Raw genomic sequence first — 20481 nt, 5'->3', positions numbered from 1 at the left:
CTGGGCTAGACCACTGGGGTTCGCTGGGCACTGCTGGGAGCTGATGCTCCGGGGTTTGTCCTTTGGCTTTTCCAATCTCTGGACTGCCTGGAGCTGCACCCCCGAGCTTTCCCCAGGCTCTGAGCTGTGTCTGGTTTCAGGCACCCCCGAGCTGAGCCCGGCTGACAGGAAGGAGCTGGAGGCGAAGCTGAAGGAGCGGGAGGAGTTCCTGATCCCGATGTACCAGCAGGTGGCCGTGCAGTTCGCTGACCTGCACGACACCCCCGGCAGGATGCAGGAGAAAGGGACCATAACCGTGAGTATCCCCGAGCTTCCCGTGGGATGGGGCCGGAGCCTGACCATTCCAGGATTCTGTGTAGCCCCAGTGCTGTGGCAGGGTGGGAATCCCCCGAGCTCAGGCGTGGGAGTCTCCACGTTCCTCCTGTGCCAGGGGACAGAAGGAGTCCCAGCCTGGATTTCCCTTGGGGAACGAGGTGTCTCTGTTCCTCCGTGTCGGTGTCGTCCCTCACTCCTTTCCCCTCCCCGCCTGTGCCTTGGGCAGGACGTCCTGGACTGGAAAACTTCCCGCACCTTCTTCTACTGGCGGCTGCGGCGGCTGCTGCTGGAGGACGTGGTGAAGGGGAAGATCCACGCGGCCAATCCCGAGCTGACGGACGGGCAGATCCAGGCCATGCTGCGCCGCTGGTTCGTGGAGGTGGAGGGCACGGTCAAGGTCAGTCGGCAGCGGTGCCACCCGCTCCTCCCAGGCTGCCCCAGGGCCACCCTGACCCCCTTCCCAGGGGCACGGGGATGGGGGGGATGGACCACAGAGACAGTGGGGAGTCCTTTAATGATTGTGCTCAACCTGCAGGCTCTGAAGAGCAAGCTCTGGGGCTGGTTTTGTCCCAAGCCTCCAGTCTCAGTATTTTATTTTATTTTATTTTATTTTATTTTATTTTATTTTATTTTATTTTATTTTATTTTATTTTATTTTATTTTATTTTATTCTATTTTATTTTATTTTATTTTATTTTATTTTATTTTATTATTTTTTATTTTATTCTATTTTTATTTTATTTTAATTTTTTTATTCTATTTTTATTTTATTCTATTTTATTTTACTTTTATTTTTATTTTTTATTATTTTTTATTTTGTTTATTTTATTTATTTTACTTTATGTTATTTTATTTTATTCTATTTTAATCTATTCTATTCTATTTTTTATTGCATCTAATTTTATTTACTTATTTTTATGTATTTAATTATTTAATTTCCTTTTACTTTGTTACTTTATGTTGCTTTATTTCATTTTCTTTATTTTACTTTATTTTACTTCATGTCACTTTATGTTATTTATTTTACTTTATTTAATTTACTTTATGTCACTTTATTTATTTATTTATTTTACTTTATGTCACTTTATTTATTTTACTTTACTTATTTATTTTACTTTATTTATTTTACTTTATTTTTTAAAATTCTATTTTATTTCACTGCTTTATTTTTTTATTCTGTTTTTTTTTCATTCCATTTTTAAAGTCCCCAGCACTCTGGGGTTCCAGGGAAGGGGGGATGTTCTCTGGAGGGCAGCAGCCTTTCCAAGGTAGAGCCTGAGCTCTCCAAAAGCAGGCAGCTCGTTAGCTAATACATTACACCAATCAAGGAGAGTTATCTTAAGCCACAATTAATCTGCTCCCTGGCATATGTTGATAGGGAAGCATCATGCTGTTTCTTAATTAAAAGCAAACGGATTAAAAATGATTAATAAGAGTATTAAATATTCTCCTAAACTAAAAGCTTTGGGAATCTTGGGTAAATGGAGCTTTACACAGGTCTGTGGCTGTATCACAGCTTCCCGGGCTGGGTTTGTTCCCCTTCCCTGGAATCCTCCTTTGTATGCAGGGAATGTTGCTGCGTGGCAGGGGCACGGGCAGGGAGCGAAACCCGACGAGTTTCAAATCATAATAAGGAGAAAAACAATGAAATAAGCAAAATCTCGAAGTGACATGACTGGGCTGAGACAAGCAGAGACATCGTGTGAAAGGAAATAAAATAATCCTGGGGTTTTCAAAGCGTGTCAGGGGCTGGGATGGGCTCTGAACCCAAAATTCCTCCCTGGAGGCTGTGGCTGCCTCTGGATCCCTGAAAGTGCCCAAGGCCAGGCTGGACATTGGGCTTGGAGCAGCCTGGGGCAGTGGGAGGTGTCCACTCTGCACAAGTCCCTGACAGGAGGGGGCAGCTGGGGGGGTCGGGCTCTGCTCCCAGGGAACAGGGACAGGAGGAGAGGGAACGGCCTCAGGCTGGGCCAGGGGAGGGCCAGGCTGGATACTGGGAAAATTTCTCCATGGAAAGGTTTGTCCAGCCCTGGCACAGCTGCCCAGAGCAGCGTGGAGTCCCCATCCCTGGGATTTAACAGCCCTGTGGATGTGGCACTTGGGGACATGGTCAGTGGTGGCCTTGGCAGCGCTGGGGGAATGGTTGGACTGGATGATCTCAGAGTTTTTTCCAGCCTTAATGACTCTGTGATTCCCTGGTTCTGTGGTCCAAAGGTGTGGCAGGTTCTGGCTGCAGCAGGGGGTGCCAGGGAGGTGCCACCACGGCATCACCGTCCCCAGCTCATTGTCATTCTGCCTTTGACTTGGTTAGTGATAACAGAGAAGGATAGTGCACCTTTAAATGAGGAGCTTTGTGTTTAATTACCCAAATAAAATGACATAAATATGAATGAGTGCTAATGGCAGTACTTGCTTTTCCGGAAACCATTAACAAAACGGTTCTTAAATGATTTGTAAAGAAAATGAGAGGAGAGGAGAGAAGGCTGTTAGGGGCTCACACATTCCTGAGTTATTACACAGCCAACTATGTAGCAAATATCAGGTGAAATGATCTTGTGAAAGGCAAAAAGGGGGTCGTGGCCGAGGGTTCCAGACACCCTGACCTGCTCTGCCCAGCCCAAGGAGCTGCCTGGGGGCTGGGTTAGGGATTGCTGGGAACACCAGCACAGGGGCAAGCTGGAGGTGATGGGGACATGTGGGTCCCATGGAGGTTCAGCACTGGGAGAAGCCCTGGAGCAGCTGCATCTCAGGTCAGCCGTGTTCCAGCAGCATTTGGGAAGCTGATAACCAGGGAAACTGGGGTTTACCTGGGACAGCTCCTGGGATTGATGCAGCTCGTTCTCCGCACCTCCTTGGTCCCCTTCCATCACATTTATGGCAGGAGATGTAAAAGAAAGAAATAATCTGGTGCTGATTGTTAGGTGTGCTTGTGGGGATCCCCAGGCAGGTGTGTGACCCACAGCTGCCAGTCCAGGAACTGAGGGATAAATGTGGGGAGTGGGGCATGGCTGCAGTCCAGGCTGACCTGTGGGATTTTGGCAGGCCTACCTGTGGGACAGCAACAAGGACCTGGTGGAGTGGCTGGAGAAGCAGCTGACGGAGGAGGAGGGCGTTCGCTCGGTCGTGGAGGAGAACATCAAATACATCTCCAGGGATTACGTCCTCAAGCAGATCCGGGGGTGAGTGCAGGGAGGGGGTGTGGGTGCCCTCAGCAGGGGCTGCTGCTGCAATCAGGGAGGGCTCCAGAGCTCCTGCCCTCCCCGTGGCCACCCGGGGTTGCACCCTGAGGATTCCAGTCCCCGTGTGGCCGAACCCACCTGCCACGAGCAAACCAAGTGTCCTGAGGGAGCTCTCAGCTGCTCCCAGCCCACCCAGTGCCGTGTCCTCGGTCCCACAGCCCCACATTCCAGCCCCCCAGGAATTCCTGCTGGAAGCTCCGGAACCGGGCTGCCTCACTCCCCTCTCTCCTCTTTGCAGCCTGGTCCAGGCCAATCCCGAGGTTGCCATGGATTCCATCGTGCACATGACCCAGCACATCTCCCCCACGCAGCGAGCCGAGGTGGTGCGGATCCTCTCCAAAATGGACTCGCCTTCTTCCACGTAATTCCATCGATTCCCACACCGCCCGTGCCGGCGCCGCGGAGGAGGGACCGGGAGCTGGGAACTGCCCTTTGTGTGCTCGGCCACCGCCGCTGGACCGCCACGGGGAGGCTCAGGGAACGCTGCAACAGTGACAGTTTTATTTTTTCAAATCAGGCTGACCAGAGGAAGTGTGTCCTTTGGCCAGGGACATGAGGAAAATGTATAAACACAAGCGCCTGCGGAACTGCGTCCCCGCTGTCCTCCTGTACCTTATTTATTGAACAGAGCGGGGCTGGCCGGGCCCCGCCGGGCGATGAAGGTGCTCCGGTACCGTGAGGCCTTGGCACGGCAGGGCCCCTGCAGGGACACCCCTGTCCTTCCAGGGACACCCTGCCCTCCTCTCCTCTCCTCCCGCCCGCGCCTGGCAGCGGCAGCTCCGCGCTGACAAGTGCCAATGTCCCCCTGTCCCCTGCCCGGGGACCCCGCAGCCCCTGGCTCTGTCGGTGGTGATTCGTGTGTCACCCTCTGTCAGTGGTGATTTGATTTGTGTGTCCCATGTCTGTCTTGTCTCGTAGATAGAGGAGAACCAGCCTTCAGCTGCTGTGGCCGGGGCTGTGCCCGTGCCCCCAGGAGGCTCCCAGGCTCCCCCAGGGCTGCGAAGGTTTTTGGGGACAGGATTTTGGGGGCTGAGCCGCCCCTTGCTTTGCCTTTGTGCCCTTTAGAACAGGCTGTGAATTATGTGAAAGGCCCTTCTGGGAGGAGGTGCAAGAGACCAAAGTGCAGCTGCTCAGCGTTTCTGCTCTCCCTTCCCTGCCTGTTTTCAGGGATAAGGGATGGGGCAGCCCCACTGTGTATCCTTGGTGTAAGTGCTCATCCCTTTCCTGTGGGTAGCAGGAGGCAGATCCAGGCAGCTGAGGTGAGGGAGGAGAAAGGACAGAGCCAGATCCCCTGGTGGGGTTGGAACTGCAGAAGGAAATCTCAGTGTGAGGATCTCAGGAGAGCTTTTCTCCATCATCCTACCCTGCCCCAGAGCTGCCTGTGCTTGGCTGGGGAGGGGCCACTCTTACTCACCTGGGAATGTAAAAAAACGTTGGGGTTGGTATCTCATTCCAAAGGTCAGGAATAATTGGGTGGCAGGTAAGTGCAGGAAGGGGTGGCAGCTGCCCAGGTCCCCCCAGCTGGCCCAGCCCAGATCCCCAACTTCTTTCTACACGTTTTTTATGTAATAAAAGCTCAGAGAAGCTGCAATGCTAAGGGTAGCACAGCCCACCCCTCACACAGCTCCTGTTACGGAGCTCGTCTGGGCAGTCCCGGGCTCCCACCAATGATGGTCTTGGAAGAATTTCAGATTTTACAGCCCCTCCTTCAGTAGAGCAGGAAGGGCTGTGGGTCAGCAGTACGGTACAGCAGAAGGGCTGTTCTTATGAGAGAATTAATCAATGATGCTGCCAGTGCCTCTCACCTCTCCTTGTTTCCTCCTGAAGTGCAATGCAGCCCTTCTGCCTGTGGTGCCAGTGACTGGAGGTGCCAGCCCGGGGTCGCTGCTCCCCTGCCCGTGGCCAGCAGAGCTCGGCCACCTGCAGGACTTGCTTTTTCTTAACAGTTAAGAACCCTGATTTGATTTAAGGGGTTTTTTTTCCCACTAGAGCCCCCTGAACAAGCCCCAAAGATGCTTTTGCTTACGCCAGGGTGGGTTGCAGCAGAACACACGGACAGAGAATGTGTCAGCCAGGCAGGTCCGGGGCCTGTGGGGCTCCTCCTCCCCTGTCACCAGGATTCCCCCCGTGGTGGTGTCACCAGAGTCCCTTTTCCAGGATATCTGCAGGTGCCATGGGAAGTGTCCCCATGCCCACTGGAGCTGTTCTGCTACAGCCTCGTGCAGAGCGGCCCCCCCATTTCAGTGTTACAGCACTGGGTCGGGCCCCACTTAATTTGGGGGTAAAGCAGCTCCAAAAAAATCTGTTGGGTGACATCGGGGTCTGGCACCGGCCCTGGGGGGGCTGGGCCTGCTGGGGACCCGTGGCAGCAGCACCTGTGATGTCCCCAGGTGTGTGGGGGGGTCACTGGGCAGGGCAGGGTGGGGGAAACCCCCTGGGTACAAACGGTTCTCGCTGGTGCTGAAGTATTTCACTTACCTCAATTTCTTTTAATAAAAAGAATGAATTACAGCTCTGGTGCTGCGAGTGGAATCTCTCACCCCTGTCCTGGGCACGCCAGGGGAGCTGAGCTTTGCTCGAGGCCAGGACAGGGAGGGTTCTGTGGAGCCCCACCAGGTCAGCTGTGCCCTCACCTGAGCTCCCAGCTCATCCCACAGCGCTGCCCCTCCCCAGGCCCCCACTGCTGCTCCTTCCTGCCCCTGGTCACACTCCCCAGGTGTCCCCAAGCCTGACTGTGGCCACTCCATGTTCCCATCCTCCACAATTTATTGTCATCTTTAACGTTACAGTGAATGGGACAAACAGGGAAAAACCCCCAAACCAGTGACTGCTGCTGAGGTGGGAGGGCTTTGGGATCCTCATCCCAGGGCTGTTGGGTGGGCAGGGATGGTTGGACTGGATGATCCTGGAGACCTTTTCCAGCCTCACTCTGTGCCCTGGTCAGTAGGAGCCTGCAGGGAAGGGCCCACCAGGCCTTTGGCTAAAGGATGTCCCCAGGAGCTGATCCACAAACACCCTTTGGAGGTCTCCACCTGAAAGGTGAGATTTAAATTTGCCCACGTGAGCCACCACAACTCCAACACTTTTAGTTTTCGTATTTCTCAAACCATGATAGTTAAAATTTGGGGGGTGGTGAGGGGACAGACCCTACTGAACTCGGGCATCACGTTTAAAACTCTTTAGCCTAAAATATCTCCACATTAAAATGCCAAGAAAAGATGTACCAAAGCTGTAAGCCCTCCAAAGCCCAAGATCAAAGTGCCATCATCTTTTAATGTAAACCTTTTGTTGCATCAACAGTCTTAAGAGGGATGAGAGACATCAAAATAAAAACTGAGACAAACTGGGGCTTTGTAGCTGTTTTTTGTTTTAGTCTCTTCTCTCAATTTGGGCCATGAAATAGGTCAGCTCCATTACTGATCAGCCTTCCCACAAATATTTAAAACAAATTGAATTGCACACCCAATACCCATCACAATTACGCCAGGCACAATAACTAAATTAGCAATTCAACAAAATAATTGGAAATGCGATTCTCTCCATTCCAGAGCCTCCCCCGGGGGTTTGGCCGATCTATGGGGGGAAAACTCTGCTTTACTAATTCTGCAGCTAATTAGAGACACACTTGTAAATGAAGTTGTTTGTCTGAAAGTTGAAATTCTTTGCTGTGGCGGGGTTGGGGGGAGAGGATTAACACAACCCTCTGTCCCTCCCTCTGCACAGCCCAGTCCCCAAAACACCTCCGAGTGTTTTGCAAAGGTGTAATGCCCATTTGTGGAAGTACTAATTAGCAGCTGTATCATGAATTAATAAAGAATTAATATTCTATGGGGCTGGGGGGGGAGGGAAGATCTCGCTGTTAATTGGCAGCATTAGGAAAACTTGAGTGGAAATCACCTTTATTTGTGTGTCCAGGAGCACTCCAGGAGCTGTGCCCATGCTGGACATCATCGCCCTGGAGAGGAACTGGGGCAGCAGAGCCAGACTGGGGACGCTGGTGAGGATTTGTCGCCCCTGTGCTGCTGTCCCCAGGCTCTGCGAGGTGCCACCACCCCGCCAGAGCCGCTCCGGGCAGTCGGTGGCTGCTCCTCGGGGCTGCACTTTCCCTGCAGCACCTCCACATCCAGGTAAGGGCCCTTTTCCTGCCGGGAAGGAGCGCTGCCCTTGGAGCAAGGCTCCTGCCCCGGCCACACTGTCCCCGTGTCGCCACGGCCCAGGTGGTGCCAGGGATAGGGACAGGGGGGAGCGGCTGCTGAACCACTGATAAGTGAATTCAAAAGCGCTGCTTAGCCCGGCTCGGGCTCTTATCTCCTCCAACAATACCGGCGAGAAGTTATCACACTTAAAGCGGTTCGTGTTACCCTTTGAACGCTGCAGCCAGAACGGGAGCAGAAAAAGCCACCGAGAGCCCCGGAGCTGCAGAGGACACAGGAGTCACCCGGGAGGGTGGCACAGCTGCAGCCCCCAGCCCCGAGCAGGGCAGGGCCGGGCTGTCACAGCCCCGCACCGCCCCAAAATCCCGGGGAGGGCGGGTTCAGAGCCCGCGGTGCCGCCCTGGGGACCAAAGGGCGGCGTTGGCGCTGCTGAGATGAGCGCAGGGCTGGGACGGGCACGGACCCTCCGCTCCCTGGAACCGGCGGGGACAGGACGTGACACCGCCGGGATTTTCCATGGGAAATGTCACACCAGCACCAAGAGCTGGGCAGGCCCACGCTGCTGGAGCAGCCCACGCTGAGCTGAACCAGACCAGGGATGCTCATCTGGCACAGGTGACAAACACCAGCCCTTCCCTGTGCCCACGGACCCTGCTCCCCACAGCTCCTGGGTGGGGCTTTGCCTGGGACGGGCTCTGCTGGACGTGGGGTCATTGAAATGATGGCCATAAGGTCATCAGCGGATCCTGAAATCCGGGTGCTTTTCCACCTGGATCAGAGAGCTGGGGAAGGAGGGAGGGCAGGGAAGGGAAATCGATGCCCTTCCCTGGGAGCTGCAGCTCTGCTCCTCTGCCGGGGAACAGAGATTTATCCATCCCTGACAAATGCTGCTGTTCCACCCAGAGTCAATCCTCACCTGGCACCCTTTGCCGTCTGAAGGAAACCAGGACGCGTTCCCACGGGGCAGGGAGGGACCCGCTGGGGCCGTTCCTGCACGGATCACACCGGGACAAGCAGCTCACAAACCTCTTTAATTGGAGTGCCCAAACCCCAGCCAGGGACAGGGCAACTCTGCGGGACAAGCCATGGCCAACACACGGATCAGTCACACCAGAGAAGCCCCATTTCTCATTGATTCCCTTTATAGGGATTTACTCTAAACCCCACAAGCCCCTCCCAGGAGTCACCTCTGTCCTGTGCTGGGACCCTGCCTCAGAGTCACGAGCAGCTGCAAGAATTGTGTGTGCAGGATCGATGCTGGGCTGGAAAAGTCGCTGGGATGTTCCTACAGCAGCGACATCCCGGCACATCCCCGTGTCAGGGTCAGCAAACACCCCCGTGTGTGTTCAACAACAGCCAGAATGTGAACTGGGAGCTCTGGTGCCTGCACGGGAGCACCTTTCCTCTGTTTTAAGGCCATGTTAATTATGTAAATGACATTTAAATCCTCCTGACTGGTGAAAAATGAAGTCACCCGTTTCCAATACGCAGCCAAGGACCAGAACAGGGCACTGAGCCCCCCCAGCCCCCAAATCTCCAAGGTTTCAACACAACCGTGGGGGACCCAGCTGCAGGCAGGGCTGGATTGTGTCCCTCCCCCCACACTGTGCCCAGGCTGCAAAATCAAGGTCAGGAATTTAAAGGGAATAGTTAAAAATGGATTGTCTTTAGGAGGAAGCATTCCAGGCTGGACAGGGAGTGTTCAGCCAGGCTCAGTGTGCCCCACTCTTCCCTCTGATTTAGCAGGATTTGCTGCTGGTTCTGGGAGGATTTTAGGGACAAACCAGAGGCTGGAGAGAGCTGGCTCTGCTCCTGGGCAGCCTGAGGGAGCAGCTGAGGGCAGGAGAAGCTGGGAGAACACCAGGAGCTCAATCCTAATTCTGCTCCGCTTCTTCTCCGTTCGTGACTTTTCCGAACAGCGACCGATAAAGCTCCGTCCTGGGGAAAAAAAAGGTGGGGAGGGGAAAGTTACTTGTCAAGGTCAAAATGGAAGCCAAGAGGCTGCCACAAACCCTCCACTCCTTCAAATGGAAAGGCCTCGTGTAATTAAAAATGCATTTGAGAATCTTTGTTAATAAATACAGGCAGAGGGGGGGAACTTGTGTGAGCCCAGTCCCAGGCAGGACAGAAATATGGAAATATTCCAGTGTGGCTGGATATTGGATCTCCAGAGAATGAGGGCTTCTATAAGTTTGCCCTTTACAGACAGGCTCTTCAAGTAAGAAAACAAGATTGAATATTTTAATAGGATGTACGGGGCCGTGAGGAGGATTCAATCACACAGCCAACGTGGGGCTGTAATTTAGTTTTCATACATTTTCTTGGACAGTACTTGAAAAACAATGAAAATGACCCAGCAACAAGATTCCAATTAATATCCCATGTGCAGCAATTCTGATAACAGGAGCGAATTTTTCTTTAAAAAAAAAAAGAAAAAAAAGTGGGCTGGTGTTATTTATCTTTAATTTTAGAACCAGAGAATGTGAGCTGGGGGAAAGGAGGGATTCTTATAAACCAGGAATTTCTGGGCATGGAGGAAAAGGCATGGGAAGAGCTGGATTTTCCCTAACTGCAGTTCCTAAAGCCTCTGGTCAAGGGCTGCACACATGGAGGGGAGTGCTGGGTGCACGGATGGGATTTTCCCTCCCAAGCACAGCAATTTTTGGGTTTGGGCCCTGTCCCTGGTTGCAGACACCTCCATGGGAGGGTTCCCTGCCAGCTTCCAAAGGAGGAATTCCATGTGTTCAACAGTGATGGCAGGAAAACCCCCCAAGGAAGCCAGGGAATGAAGTCTCAGTGCCAGCAGTGCCGGATGGACAGATGAGGTTTTGCCCTGCCCACAGGGAACAGCCTCACACCTTCCTCAAAAACCACCCTAAAGGCATCTGGGGAAATCCAGAGGGAACTTCCTTGGGGTTTTGCCTTCATTTTTGTGGGTTTGATGCTCTCCTGCGGGTACAGGAGTTCAGGGATCGATGCTGAATTTGCTCCAATCTCAGATTTTAAATAAACAGCCATTTTTCAAGCAAGCAGGGCCTGAAGAGATTCCAAGGAAGAATCTGTCCTTGCTGGCAGAGGAATGTTTGCTGGCACTGGCAGGCTGTGACATGGAAACTCCAGGTTTTGGTGGCAGGGGGGTTCCCTCATCCACCCAGGAATGGTGCTGGCAAAAAGAATGGGATGAAGCAAAATCCCAGTGGGTCTGTCTGGATAATGGCACGGCAGGGACAGACACCCTGGCACAGTGACAGCAGGAGGAGGAAAATCAGCACCCCCAAAACAGGGCAAATATTTCACCCTGAAAATAAAATATAAAATAACCCAACCCTTTCCCCCCCCACTCCTCATCAGCCAGGCTCCCTTTCTCTTCCAGCCTCTCCCCTCAGCAGGATTTAACCATGCAGAGAGCAAAACTCATCAATCCTCCAGGTTTAACCTTGTCTCTGTTTCAATTCACCAGGGTAAGTGCAGATTTTAATACTTTCAGCCCCCTTAAGGCTATGCATAATGAACTTGGATTTTGGTTAAAAAAATATAAAATTTCTCTCCTCCACCCACAGATATTAAACATCAGACTTGAGCCACTGGGTTGAGACACCCAGTGCTACCTGGAGCTGGGGGAAAGGTGACTTTAGCTCCAAGAGGTCTGTGCTGAGCAATAACCTGAGTGGGTAATTAACACAACTTCCACCTCAGGTACAGCCAGAACAGGTCGATACAGGGGTCTTCCCTGAATTAAAATTTAACTTACCCTTTATTGCAACCCACAAAAGCAAGTAATGAGCACTAACATTTTTATTTCTTTTAAACTGTCATTTAGGCTGTAGAGGGGATAATTACCTATTTCCACTGTAGTAAGGTTTTATCACCCTTAGTGAGGCATCTTCTAATTTAATATTTTTACTGTATTATCATAAAACCTGTTTCTGGAAAAAATGATCAGGAACCACACAGCCATTTGCCATAAAACACGTGTGTGTGAGTACCTTGGCTTAATTATTTATGCATCTCTTCCAGAGGCAGGGGGTGGCACGTGGCACCTCCCTGCCTGAACACTGCTGCTTCCAGGGCAACAATATTATTTTTAAATATTAAATAAAAGCAGCTACAGCCAGTCCAGGTGGTGAGCTGGGGTGCTAAGAGTGGCTCTCCCCCTCCAGACCCCAGGTATTGCTACTAGAGACGTTTTACAGGCACAGAACAGAGAGAGGAGTGCCCTGGGTGAATATTAATAGCTGCAGCACATTTCATAAATCTCTATGAAGCATCAAAATATAAACCACAAGAACTCCCAGCAGATCCCCAGGAATCTCCTCTGCCCCCTTGCAGCAGCACCAAATACCCAAAGGGGAAACCAAGCACGAGCCTTCATGTGGGAGGGGGACCAGCCAGTGCTGGGCTCTTCTGTGTAATTACAGTCATGTTATTTCCTTTTTTTTAAATATAGTTCTGTAAACCAGCAGAAGAACAATATTAAGGGGGGAAATTCAGAATTCAGTTTCTGGAGGGTGGTTTTTTTTATTAAAATAGCAACAGTGCTCCAGTCACTGCTGCGCTCTTCAGTAAAAACACCCTCCAACCAATTTCTCTGCCTTTTCCCAAGTACCTTTTACTTCTTCTCTTACCCAAAAAAAGATAATTTAGAATAAGCCACAAGCATTACTGAAATGAGTATATCCCCATTCCTACTGCCACCCTCCACTGGGAACTATGAATTTCTAATTCACAAAAACTGGAAAAGAAGATGGAACACGAAACCCGTGAAAACAGACTCCTGATGGAAACCAAAGTTGGCTGATGGTTTCCCTGGAAAACTCTCTGTAGCAGACTGGCTCAGCTGGGCAGAGCAGGATGCTGGGAGCACCAGGTTTGGGGGTTCAGTCCATGGATCATTCACTGAAGAACTGGACTTCATGATCTATGTGGGTCCCTTCCAACCTGGAATAATCTGTGAAATGTTTTGTCCAGTGGTGTGAAATTCACATTAAAGTGCCCAGCAAGCAGAGCAGGTACCAGGAAGATAAAACAAAAGCTGAAGCCTTTAATTTCTCAATAAAAATGAGTATTTATCTTAAAAAAATGAAATGAAAGGAACAGCTGCTCCAGGTGAGCCTGGTGTGCTCAGTGCCCAGCGGATTTTACCCCGCTCCAAATCCCAGCTACTGCTGCTCCACACCTTCTGTGGGAAAATGCAGGAAGGCAACAGGAACTGAGACCATTTATTCTCAGCTTCTACTCAAAGGCTGAACCAGCCCCAGCTCCCAGTCAAACCCTAAAGCAAAGTGGGATCTGCTGTGCATTCCCACACCTCCCAGCACACACTCCCTGCTCCGTGTGGGATCACTGGGCAGAGGAGCAGCCCCAGGAGGTGGCACTCACCCTCTTCCCGAAATTCCAGCCATAAATCCCTGGCCAGACGGCCCCAATGGCCCACCCAGCTCCTGAAGGGGGCTCACAAAGGGCTCCTGCCATTCCCTCCCTCCCAGGCAGGTTGGGATCGGGTCCTTGGTGCCTCTGCAAAAGCTTTTAGCCCCACGGCTTTAATTTATGGGAGGTGACATGTGACCTCTGGGTTTGCCCCCTGCGAGCAGGCACAGGGTTTATAAATATTTCAGAAAGCTGCTTCTGGCCCCAAGCAAAGGCACTCTTCTGCAGGTTTGGAGGGGCTGGATGTGGGGATGGGGTGAGGAGAGGGGGGCAGCAGGGAGATGGAGCTCACGGCTCTGTCCCCAGACATGACCAGCCCTGGGGTCCATCCCTGCTGTCCCTGTCACCAATTCCAACATCCCCTCCACCAGCACTCAGCCTCCTGCCCAGCCTGGAGCTCAGGACACGGGAATGGAGCAGAGGTGGAACCTTTCTCACCCTGATTTTGGTCCCAATCCCATTTTCATAGGAGCTTTTGCAGCACAAAGCACAGAAGATGTGGAGACCTAGCAAAACACAGGGATGTGCAGACACCTCCACGCTGCTCCACTGCCTTGTGTCCCAGCAGCCCCAATTTCCCCAGGAAACCCATCAAATGGTGCCTTCCCTGGTTTGGGATGGGCATTTGAGCAGAGCAGGCTCTGGGATGCTGCTGGGACGTGCCCTGTGCAGAGGGAACCATTCTTTGTGTTCCTCATATTCCGAGGACGATTTCCCTCTTTCACAGCTTGCCTGTTTCGTAACAGATTTGATGCAGGAGAAGACAAATTGTCTCACAAAGGGAGAACGACAAATCATCTCACAGCCCTTAACAGGTTATTTTTTTTCCCCTTTAAGAAGGAAATTTCCATACCAGAGGCACCTGTCTTCCTGCCAGGGATGTCAAACATCAGCTGTGGGGACACGATGATTCCAGCCCAGTGCCACCAGTGGGGTCACACTTCAGCTAAACCCACACAGCCCCTGCTCCAGCACCAGCCCTTCCAACAGCCCTGGATGAAGGACAGGGGTGCTACACTGCACCTCCAGGAGCTCACCCAGTCACAGGCTGGGGGGATTTGAAATAAAACAAACAGAATCAGGCACAAAGGGCAGAGATTTCAAGGCCAGGTTGCACGAGGCTTGGAGTGGAAGGTGTCCCTACCCATGGCAGGGGTAGAACTCGATGGGCTTTAAGGTCCCTGCCAACCCAAACCAGTCTGGGATTCTACAATACCAAAGCTGTGGTGCCTCGGGATCAATCCAAGCAGGTTTAGTTTCACAGGATAATGTGCTTTTCCTCTGGTTCCAGACTGCCCTCCATGCTCCTGCTACTCCCTTTGTTTCCCAAAGCAGGACATCCTCTCTTGCAGGCTGTGCCTAAACGAACCTGAGGCATTTTCCTTGCACCAACAGGGTCACTGGGGTGTGTGCTGTGCAGCACAGGAGCTGCTGGTTCAGTTCCTCCAGCAGGAAGGGCTTTGCTTCCTCCCAGGAACTCTGTGGTGGTGAACACACTGGATTGACAATCGCCGAGCCCAAATTCCTCCATTAATCTGCTCTCATGGTGCTTTAATACCCCAAGTACAAAGTGAGCCAAGTTAAAGGCTGGTATCTCACCAACCTTTTTTTTTTTTAATTTTTTTTTTATTAAACTCTTATGTCATATAAGTAAATTAATCTTTTAATACCAGGATTTCCTGCTACGTACCCCCCTCTGCTTGCAGCAAGACACACTGTGACAAAGCAACTGCACTGAAGGGAGAATGCTGATGGGGAAAATGCACCAGGCCTGCCTGGATCCAAGGGAAAAGGCTCTAATCCAAACCTCACTGGCAGCTGGATAATCAGGGTGTTAATTCAGCCTCCCAGCAGGCACCACTCTGCTCCTGCAAGAGCAGCAGAGGGCTGGAGGCTCCTGTGCCACCCAGGACACCTGAGGCCATCGGGACTGTGGGGCCATTTCCTGCACCTGCATGTGGGATTTAAGGAAGTGATTCCTGCCTCACGTTGTGGTGACACTGCGTGGTTTGACAGCCCCATCAGAGCCATCTTCTTCCCTCTGATCTCATAAAAGATGCAAATTCCTCCTCCCTAACGAGGATCCATTTGCTGAGGCACAAACCAACCTATATAAAATGGGATCTACTTCCCCATCTTCCCCCAGCTGTAAATCCCCCTTTGGAATTCCAGTGTGTCCCTCGTGTCCTGCCTGACTTTCCTGCAGAAAAGGCTCCTTTTGGCTCCTGCAGAGCCCTGGGTGCCATGTTTAATGATGATGTATGGGCGTCCTTCCCCTCGGGGGGGGTGGGGAGGGGTCACATGTGTGACACCGCCAGCCTGTGTATCAACAGCAAATTATAAACCGTGTCACTCCCAGCTAATGCAAAGCTGTAATCCTCTTTAACAGGAGATCAAATCAGTGCCATGAGTTATGTTCATTCTGTAATCTGATAAGAAATAGAGTGAGCCTCTAATAAAAGAGTAATGAGAGTCCTTAATGATGCTGTTAAAAGGTAGCGCCAGTTAAAATATTGCTGTTGTTCCAGCTGATTAGATCATTGTTGCATATTTGCACAATCTTGTTTTACCTGTCAGAATAACCTGAGTTGTCTTGGGAGATAAAGGTGTTTGGACCAAACATCTGTGTCCTCAGAGGATGTCTCTCCCTGCAAGTTACTGTCCTCCAGAGGTGAAATTAGGATGTTCACCAGACTTGGCAGTGATTTGATACCAGCCCTTGCTGTACAGTGTCTGTGTTCAGTCCCTGTTCCTCTCGCACGTGGACAGTGCAGGGATCTGAGGATTTGTGTATCACAGCTGACAGACAGACAGGATAAACCCCAAATCCACACACAGCTCTTCCCAAAACACAGACTTGTTCACAGCTGGGCTGTGAACTGGATCCACCCCAACACCTCACCTGCCCACAGCCTGCAGGTCTGCAGGGGGAATCCTGAGCCCCAGCTTGCCCATAAATACATCAGCCTGCCACAGGAGCTTTCTTCAAGTGCACACACACTCCTAAAAGAGGAGGCTTTCAGGGCTATGACTGCACAGAAGGTCTGGGTTTAACCTCAGCTCCAGCCCAGTCCTGTGTGGTATCTTTGGGAATTCCCTAAGGCTCTTGCCTCAAGGATCTCTGGGCTCAAAAGCCTTTGGAGATGGGGGCTTTCACCTCCCTGTGCCCCATTTCCCAAAGCAGACGAGACTGGCCTGCTCTCAGCTCTTTGCACGAGGTGCTACTGAAGGATCCCACATCCTGATGGTGGGAAAAACCAAGAAAGAGAAACCACATGATGCCACCCTCAAACCCAGGAGAAATCACAACCAACCCTGTCCTGCCCAAGACAGCTGCCCTCTCCTCTGGACAACTCCCAGCCCACACTTCCAGCTTTGCCTTTGGGTTCCTTGTCCCAAGGCAGACCATTTACACAGCAACGACCTTGGACCGATTAGAAAAACCTTGGCCCAAGAGGACAATAAATGTGTTAAAGTCTATAAACACAGACCCCAAGGTAACCATAAAAATCACTTCCCACTGTGTGTTTTAAAATACTACCAGAGAGGGGTTAAAAAGGAGGAGGGCTGGAGGCCACCAGTGCCCCACACATTACAACATAAAATATGTGAGCACGAGGTTAAAGAGCCCTGCCCATGCTTAGGGTGCCTGGAAAATGGGCAAGGGGAAGATTAATTGCCTCCACCAGTGCTGTTATCCCAACCAGCAGCAAGAGTGAGGCACAAAGTGGCAGTGGTGTTGACAAAGGCAGTTATTTGACTTGTGTGCTTCTCTCCTTGAATTCAGGCTGTAAAATCTGGAGTGACTGCTCATCCCCTTCTCCTGGCAGGGCTCAGGCTGCTCCTCCTCACAGGGATTTTCTGTTTGCCCAGACTGGGCACTGCCAAGGAAGAACCAGAACCATGGCACCCTGCACTCTGCACCACCCCCAAGCCCACCCACATCTGCAGACACATATTTATTTATTCACTGGCATTTTCCTGGTGTCTTCCTGCCCCTGTAGCCACTGGTAGAACTCAGGGAATGCTCTGCCAGCTGTTTCTACATCCATTTTATGCACAGCTCACTGGCACTGTGAAATCTCTCCCACTACAGCACAGTGCCCTGTTGTTCAGAGGTGTATTAATTTTGGGGTCATGCCTTCTAAGAGCCTGACCAGAAAAAAATAAAACTGGCTCAGAGCACAATCACATCTCTGTGAAGTGTATATGTGCATTTTCAACCCAGTAACTCACACTTGCAAACAATAAAATTGCCTGCTTCTGCCACAAAGGGAAGCTGTCACCATTGCTGCTTCCCTCTCCAGCACACAGCCCTGGCCTGCTCTTTTTAATTCACCTGCAGATGTTGAATTCTTCTTGCCTTGTGTGATCCAGCTGTATGCTGGACAGAGGTCTTGTGGCTCATGCCAAGGGCAGGGGGATTTTAAACAGAAATGTGAGGTGACCCCCAGAGAGTGGCTTTCATTTTCAAACAAATGACTGAGAGCAGCACATCTCTTCATCTGGGGAGAGCTGAACCAAAACACCTACAAAAGGCCCAATTTTCAGACACCCACTGCAGCATTTTGGATGTGTTCTGTGTCTGGATGCAAACACAAATGGTGTAACAGGGGAGGAAGCCAAAAAGAATTCACAAGAATTCCCACTCAAATGTGCAAGGGCTGCTGCAAAGAGGAAGCAAGGATCTGCTCCCACCTGGAACAGGAAAAGACATTATGGTCCTAAATTACAGCAGAGGCAAATTTAAGCTAAACATGAGGACTACACAGCTGGGGGAACAGCCTTCACCCTGCCACATCTATTTTTGTGGTGAGAGGATCCAAACAACACTGAAAAATCAGAGCAGCTGGGATTTGTTCTCACTTGAAAAAAAAACAAAAAAAGGAGAGGAAAAAACCAGAGTAAAGGAACTGAGAAAGATGCACTGATGAAACAGCACAGGTCCTATGGACACAGAAGATCTTACTTCTCATCTGTAAGTCCCTGCAATCCCCCAAAAGGCAGCAGCAAAAGAGCAGCAGGTATTTGGTTTCCATTTCACAAACAGACAAATGACATCTCTCCCTCACAAAGCACAAACATGTTCCACAACCCAGGGGAAAGATGTTTCTCAAGCTTTCTACATCCATTCACTGAGAAATTATTCCAGCTCCTTCCCACAAACAGCTCAGCTTTTGGAGATTGGGGTTTAAAGTGTATTGCTGAAGAAATATGGGTGGGTATGTGGGAGAGCTGTCTGGTAACTATGCACAACACTTCCCTGCTGTTTTCTTCACTAATTACCACATTTAAACATTATAGTCTTCCAATAAAATTCTTTACTCTTTAAATAGAGATAAACACAAGCAACATAAAAGTCTTGAGTGAATCTTGAGAGAACTATTCAAGTTATTCACTAAGAAAATGCGTATTAACCAGAATTTAGAAGTTGCCAGTTCTGTTAGAAGACAAGTTCTTTTTAAGTTCTGATTCTACCTGAAGACACCAGGTAGCCTAACTGTGTATTTCCAAACTAATTCCATAAAACCGGGAAACTTCCAAACTGGAGGAGTTCTAAAGCAGGAATCAAAATGCAGGTGCTGAGATTTATGACAACTTCTCGTTTGGTGTTACAGTAATTACAGAGTGAAAGCTCAGCCAGGCTGCCAGGACAGATGTGACCAAGACACCCAGGCTATGATGCCAGTGACAAATGGGGAACTGATAAGAAGGAATGGAGAGGGTGACAGGCTGAAGAACAGGTCAATACCACGCTGTCATGGAGCCATTTGAGAAACATAATTAATCTCCTACTCACCTGGCATCATCATTCATTGTGCAGTGGTCAATAGGTGCCATGAAGCTCACCAGCTTGCTGTGGACATGGTACCTGAGGGGAGCAGCAGGGGAACACATCAGGAACTATTCATGAGAAGGAAATGCTGCTGCTTGAGCAGGAACAGCCCAGCTCCCAAAGGCAAAGCTCTTCCTGGGGGCTGATCCCTATGGAGTCACCAGCTGGAGCTGGCAATTCCCCCTCCCTTTTAGAACAGCAGCAATCAGGTGTTACCAATGAACTGAGAAACAGCAAATCCTTTCTCATCCCAGCGAGGAAGAGGACAGCAGCATCCATGAACTGTGAGCCCCTAACCAGACTCCCAGACAGACAACCCCGAGGAGTCAGACAGACAAACACCCCCTCCCTCCCAGCCCTCCCTCAGCTGCCACCCTCATCACCTGCTGGGACCTGTGCCCACTGCAGGCAGCAGGAGCATCACACCTGCTCCAGCATCCATCTGCTACCCCTCCTTCCCTGCTCTGAGCTATGTAGGGCCCTAAGGGATAGCAAAATCCCACCCTGGAGCCGTAACCAGAGCTGGAAAATCTCACCCTGAGTAAATTGCAAATGGAGCAGGTAAAAACAAGGAAAGGATACAGGAAAAGACCTGTGCAGAGATGAGAATGGGGCATGTTCTCAGCACCAAAATACTGCTGCAAGCTGTCCTGCACCTCCAGAGAGGATCCCCTCCCCATTTGGCACCCTGGGCAGCAGCCTGCAGAGATTTCATGATTTATACTGAAGGACCTGACATAAAATTTAACAGGGTACTGAGAACCTCTGAATGAAAAGGCTTTAAACCCTGTGTCCAAGGGCAGGGGATTCCAAACGCAGGTGAGTGTGTGCACTGCCTGCCTGCCCCAGCCTGAGATGTCTCATCCAGGCTGCTGCTATTTTTAGAGCTTGACAAATAGCAGGCAAAAGGATTCACTAGCATTTGCCCAGAATCACCTTTCCACTCTGTCACCTCTGCACTCCCTTTTGTTTGCCTGTGCAGGAACATTCCCTGGGGGATGCTGAGCTCACAGCCCATTTCAGAAGGCTCTTCAGGCACAGCCTCACACGAGGGCTTCTCTGCACTCTCAGCCTTTGTCACTGCCAATGGAAGGAGCTGCCCTGGAGTCAGGAGCAGCCACAAACAACAGGTCACAGCCTGGGCTCTGCAGCAGCTCCCTGGGGACAGCCAGCATGGATCCACCCGGGGCAGGGCTCCTGGAGGGACAGCCTGGCACGGGCACGTGGCCACTCAGGTACCTCCTCTGACACGAGCTGCTTGTCCACATCTGATTGCTTTTTAAATCAGGACTTTGAAATCCTCAGTCTAGCAGATGTAAAATATTTCATTTAGTGGAGAGAAAGACACCCCACGTTGCAGCAGCACAGATCAGAAAACACTGACGTGCAAAAGAGGTGTGCAAACGCCCCTCCTCCAGAGGGAAACCTCTACCAGGTTACTTCAGCTCGATTTTTGGATGAACTTATTTCCCCTCTTAATGCCCAAATTTCCCTCGTGTCAAGTGGAAGA

The 20481-nt window shown here is 50.9% G+C and overlaps 2 protein-coding genes across 9 annotated transcripts in view; one reads left to right on the top strand and one right to left on the bottom strand.

Moving 5' to 3' along the window:
- ACACA (acetyl-CoA carboxylase alpha) overlaps positions 1 to 6065 on the top strand; it is a 102908-nt gene extending 96843 nt beyond the window's left edge. For all 8 annotated transcript variants that reach the window (XM_010402305.3, XM_039562970.1, XM_010402306.3 and 5 more), the window contains 4 exons: positions 141 to 295; positions 542 to 712; positions 3358 to 3494; positions 3793 to 6065. In XM_010402305.3, coding sequence (XP_010400607.2) covers positions 141 to 295; positions 542 to 712; positions 3358 to 3494; positions 3793 to 3919 — 590 coding nt within the window. In that variant the 3' untranslated portion in view covers positions 3920 to 6065. The remainder of the gene's footprint in view (positions 1 to 140; positions 296 to 541; positions 713 to 3357; positions 3495 to 3792) is intronic.
- An 839-nt stretch (positions 6066 to 6904) lies between these two features.
- AATF (apoptosis antagonizing transcription factor) overlaps positions 6905 to 20481 on the bottom strand; it is a 39061-nt gene continuing 25484 nt past the window's right edge. Inside the window, exons 11-12 of the mRNA XM_039562971.1 lie at positions 18936 to 19007; positions 6905 to 9646 (exon numbers count right to left, since the gene is read on the bottom strand). Coding sequence (XP_039418905.1) covers positions 9583 to 9646; positions 18936 to 19007 — 136 coding nt within the window. The 3' untranslated portion in view covers positions 6905 to 9582. The remainder of the gene's footprint in view (positions 9647 to 18935; positions 19008 to 20481) is intronic.

The sequence above is a fragment of the Corvus cornix genome, chromosome 19 (genome assembly GCF_000738735.6).
Source record: "Corvus cornix cornix isolate S_Up_H32 chromosome 19, ASM73873v5, whole genome shotgun sequence".
NCBI classification, from domain to species: domain Eukaryota; kingdom Metazoa; phylum Chordata; class Aves; order Passeriformes; family Corvidae; genus Corvus; species Corvus cornix.
The sequence above is the reverse complement of the archived record's forward strand: the minus strand, read 5'-3'. Positions and strand labels throughout refer to the sequence as shown.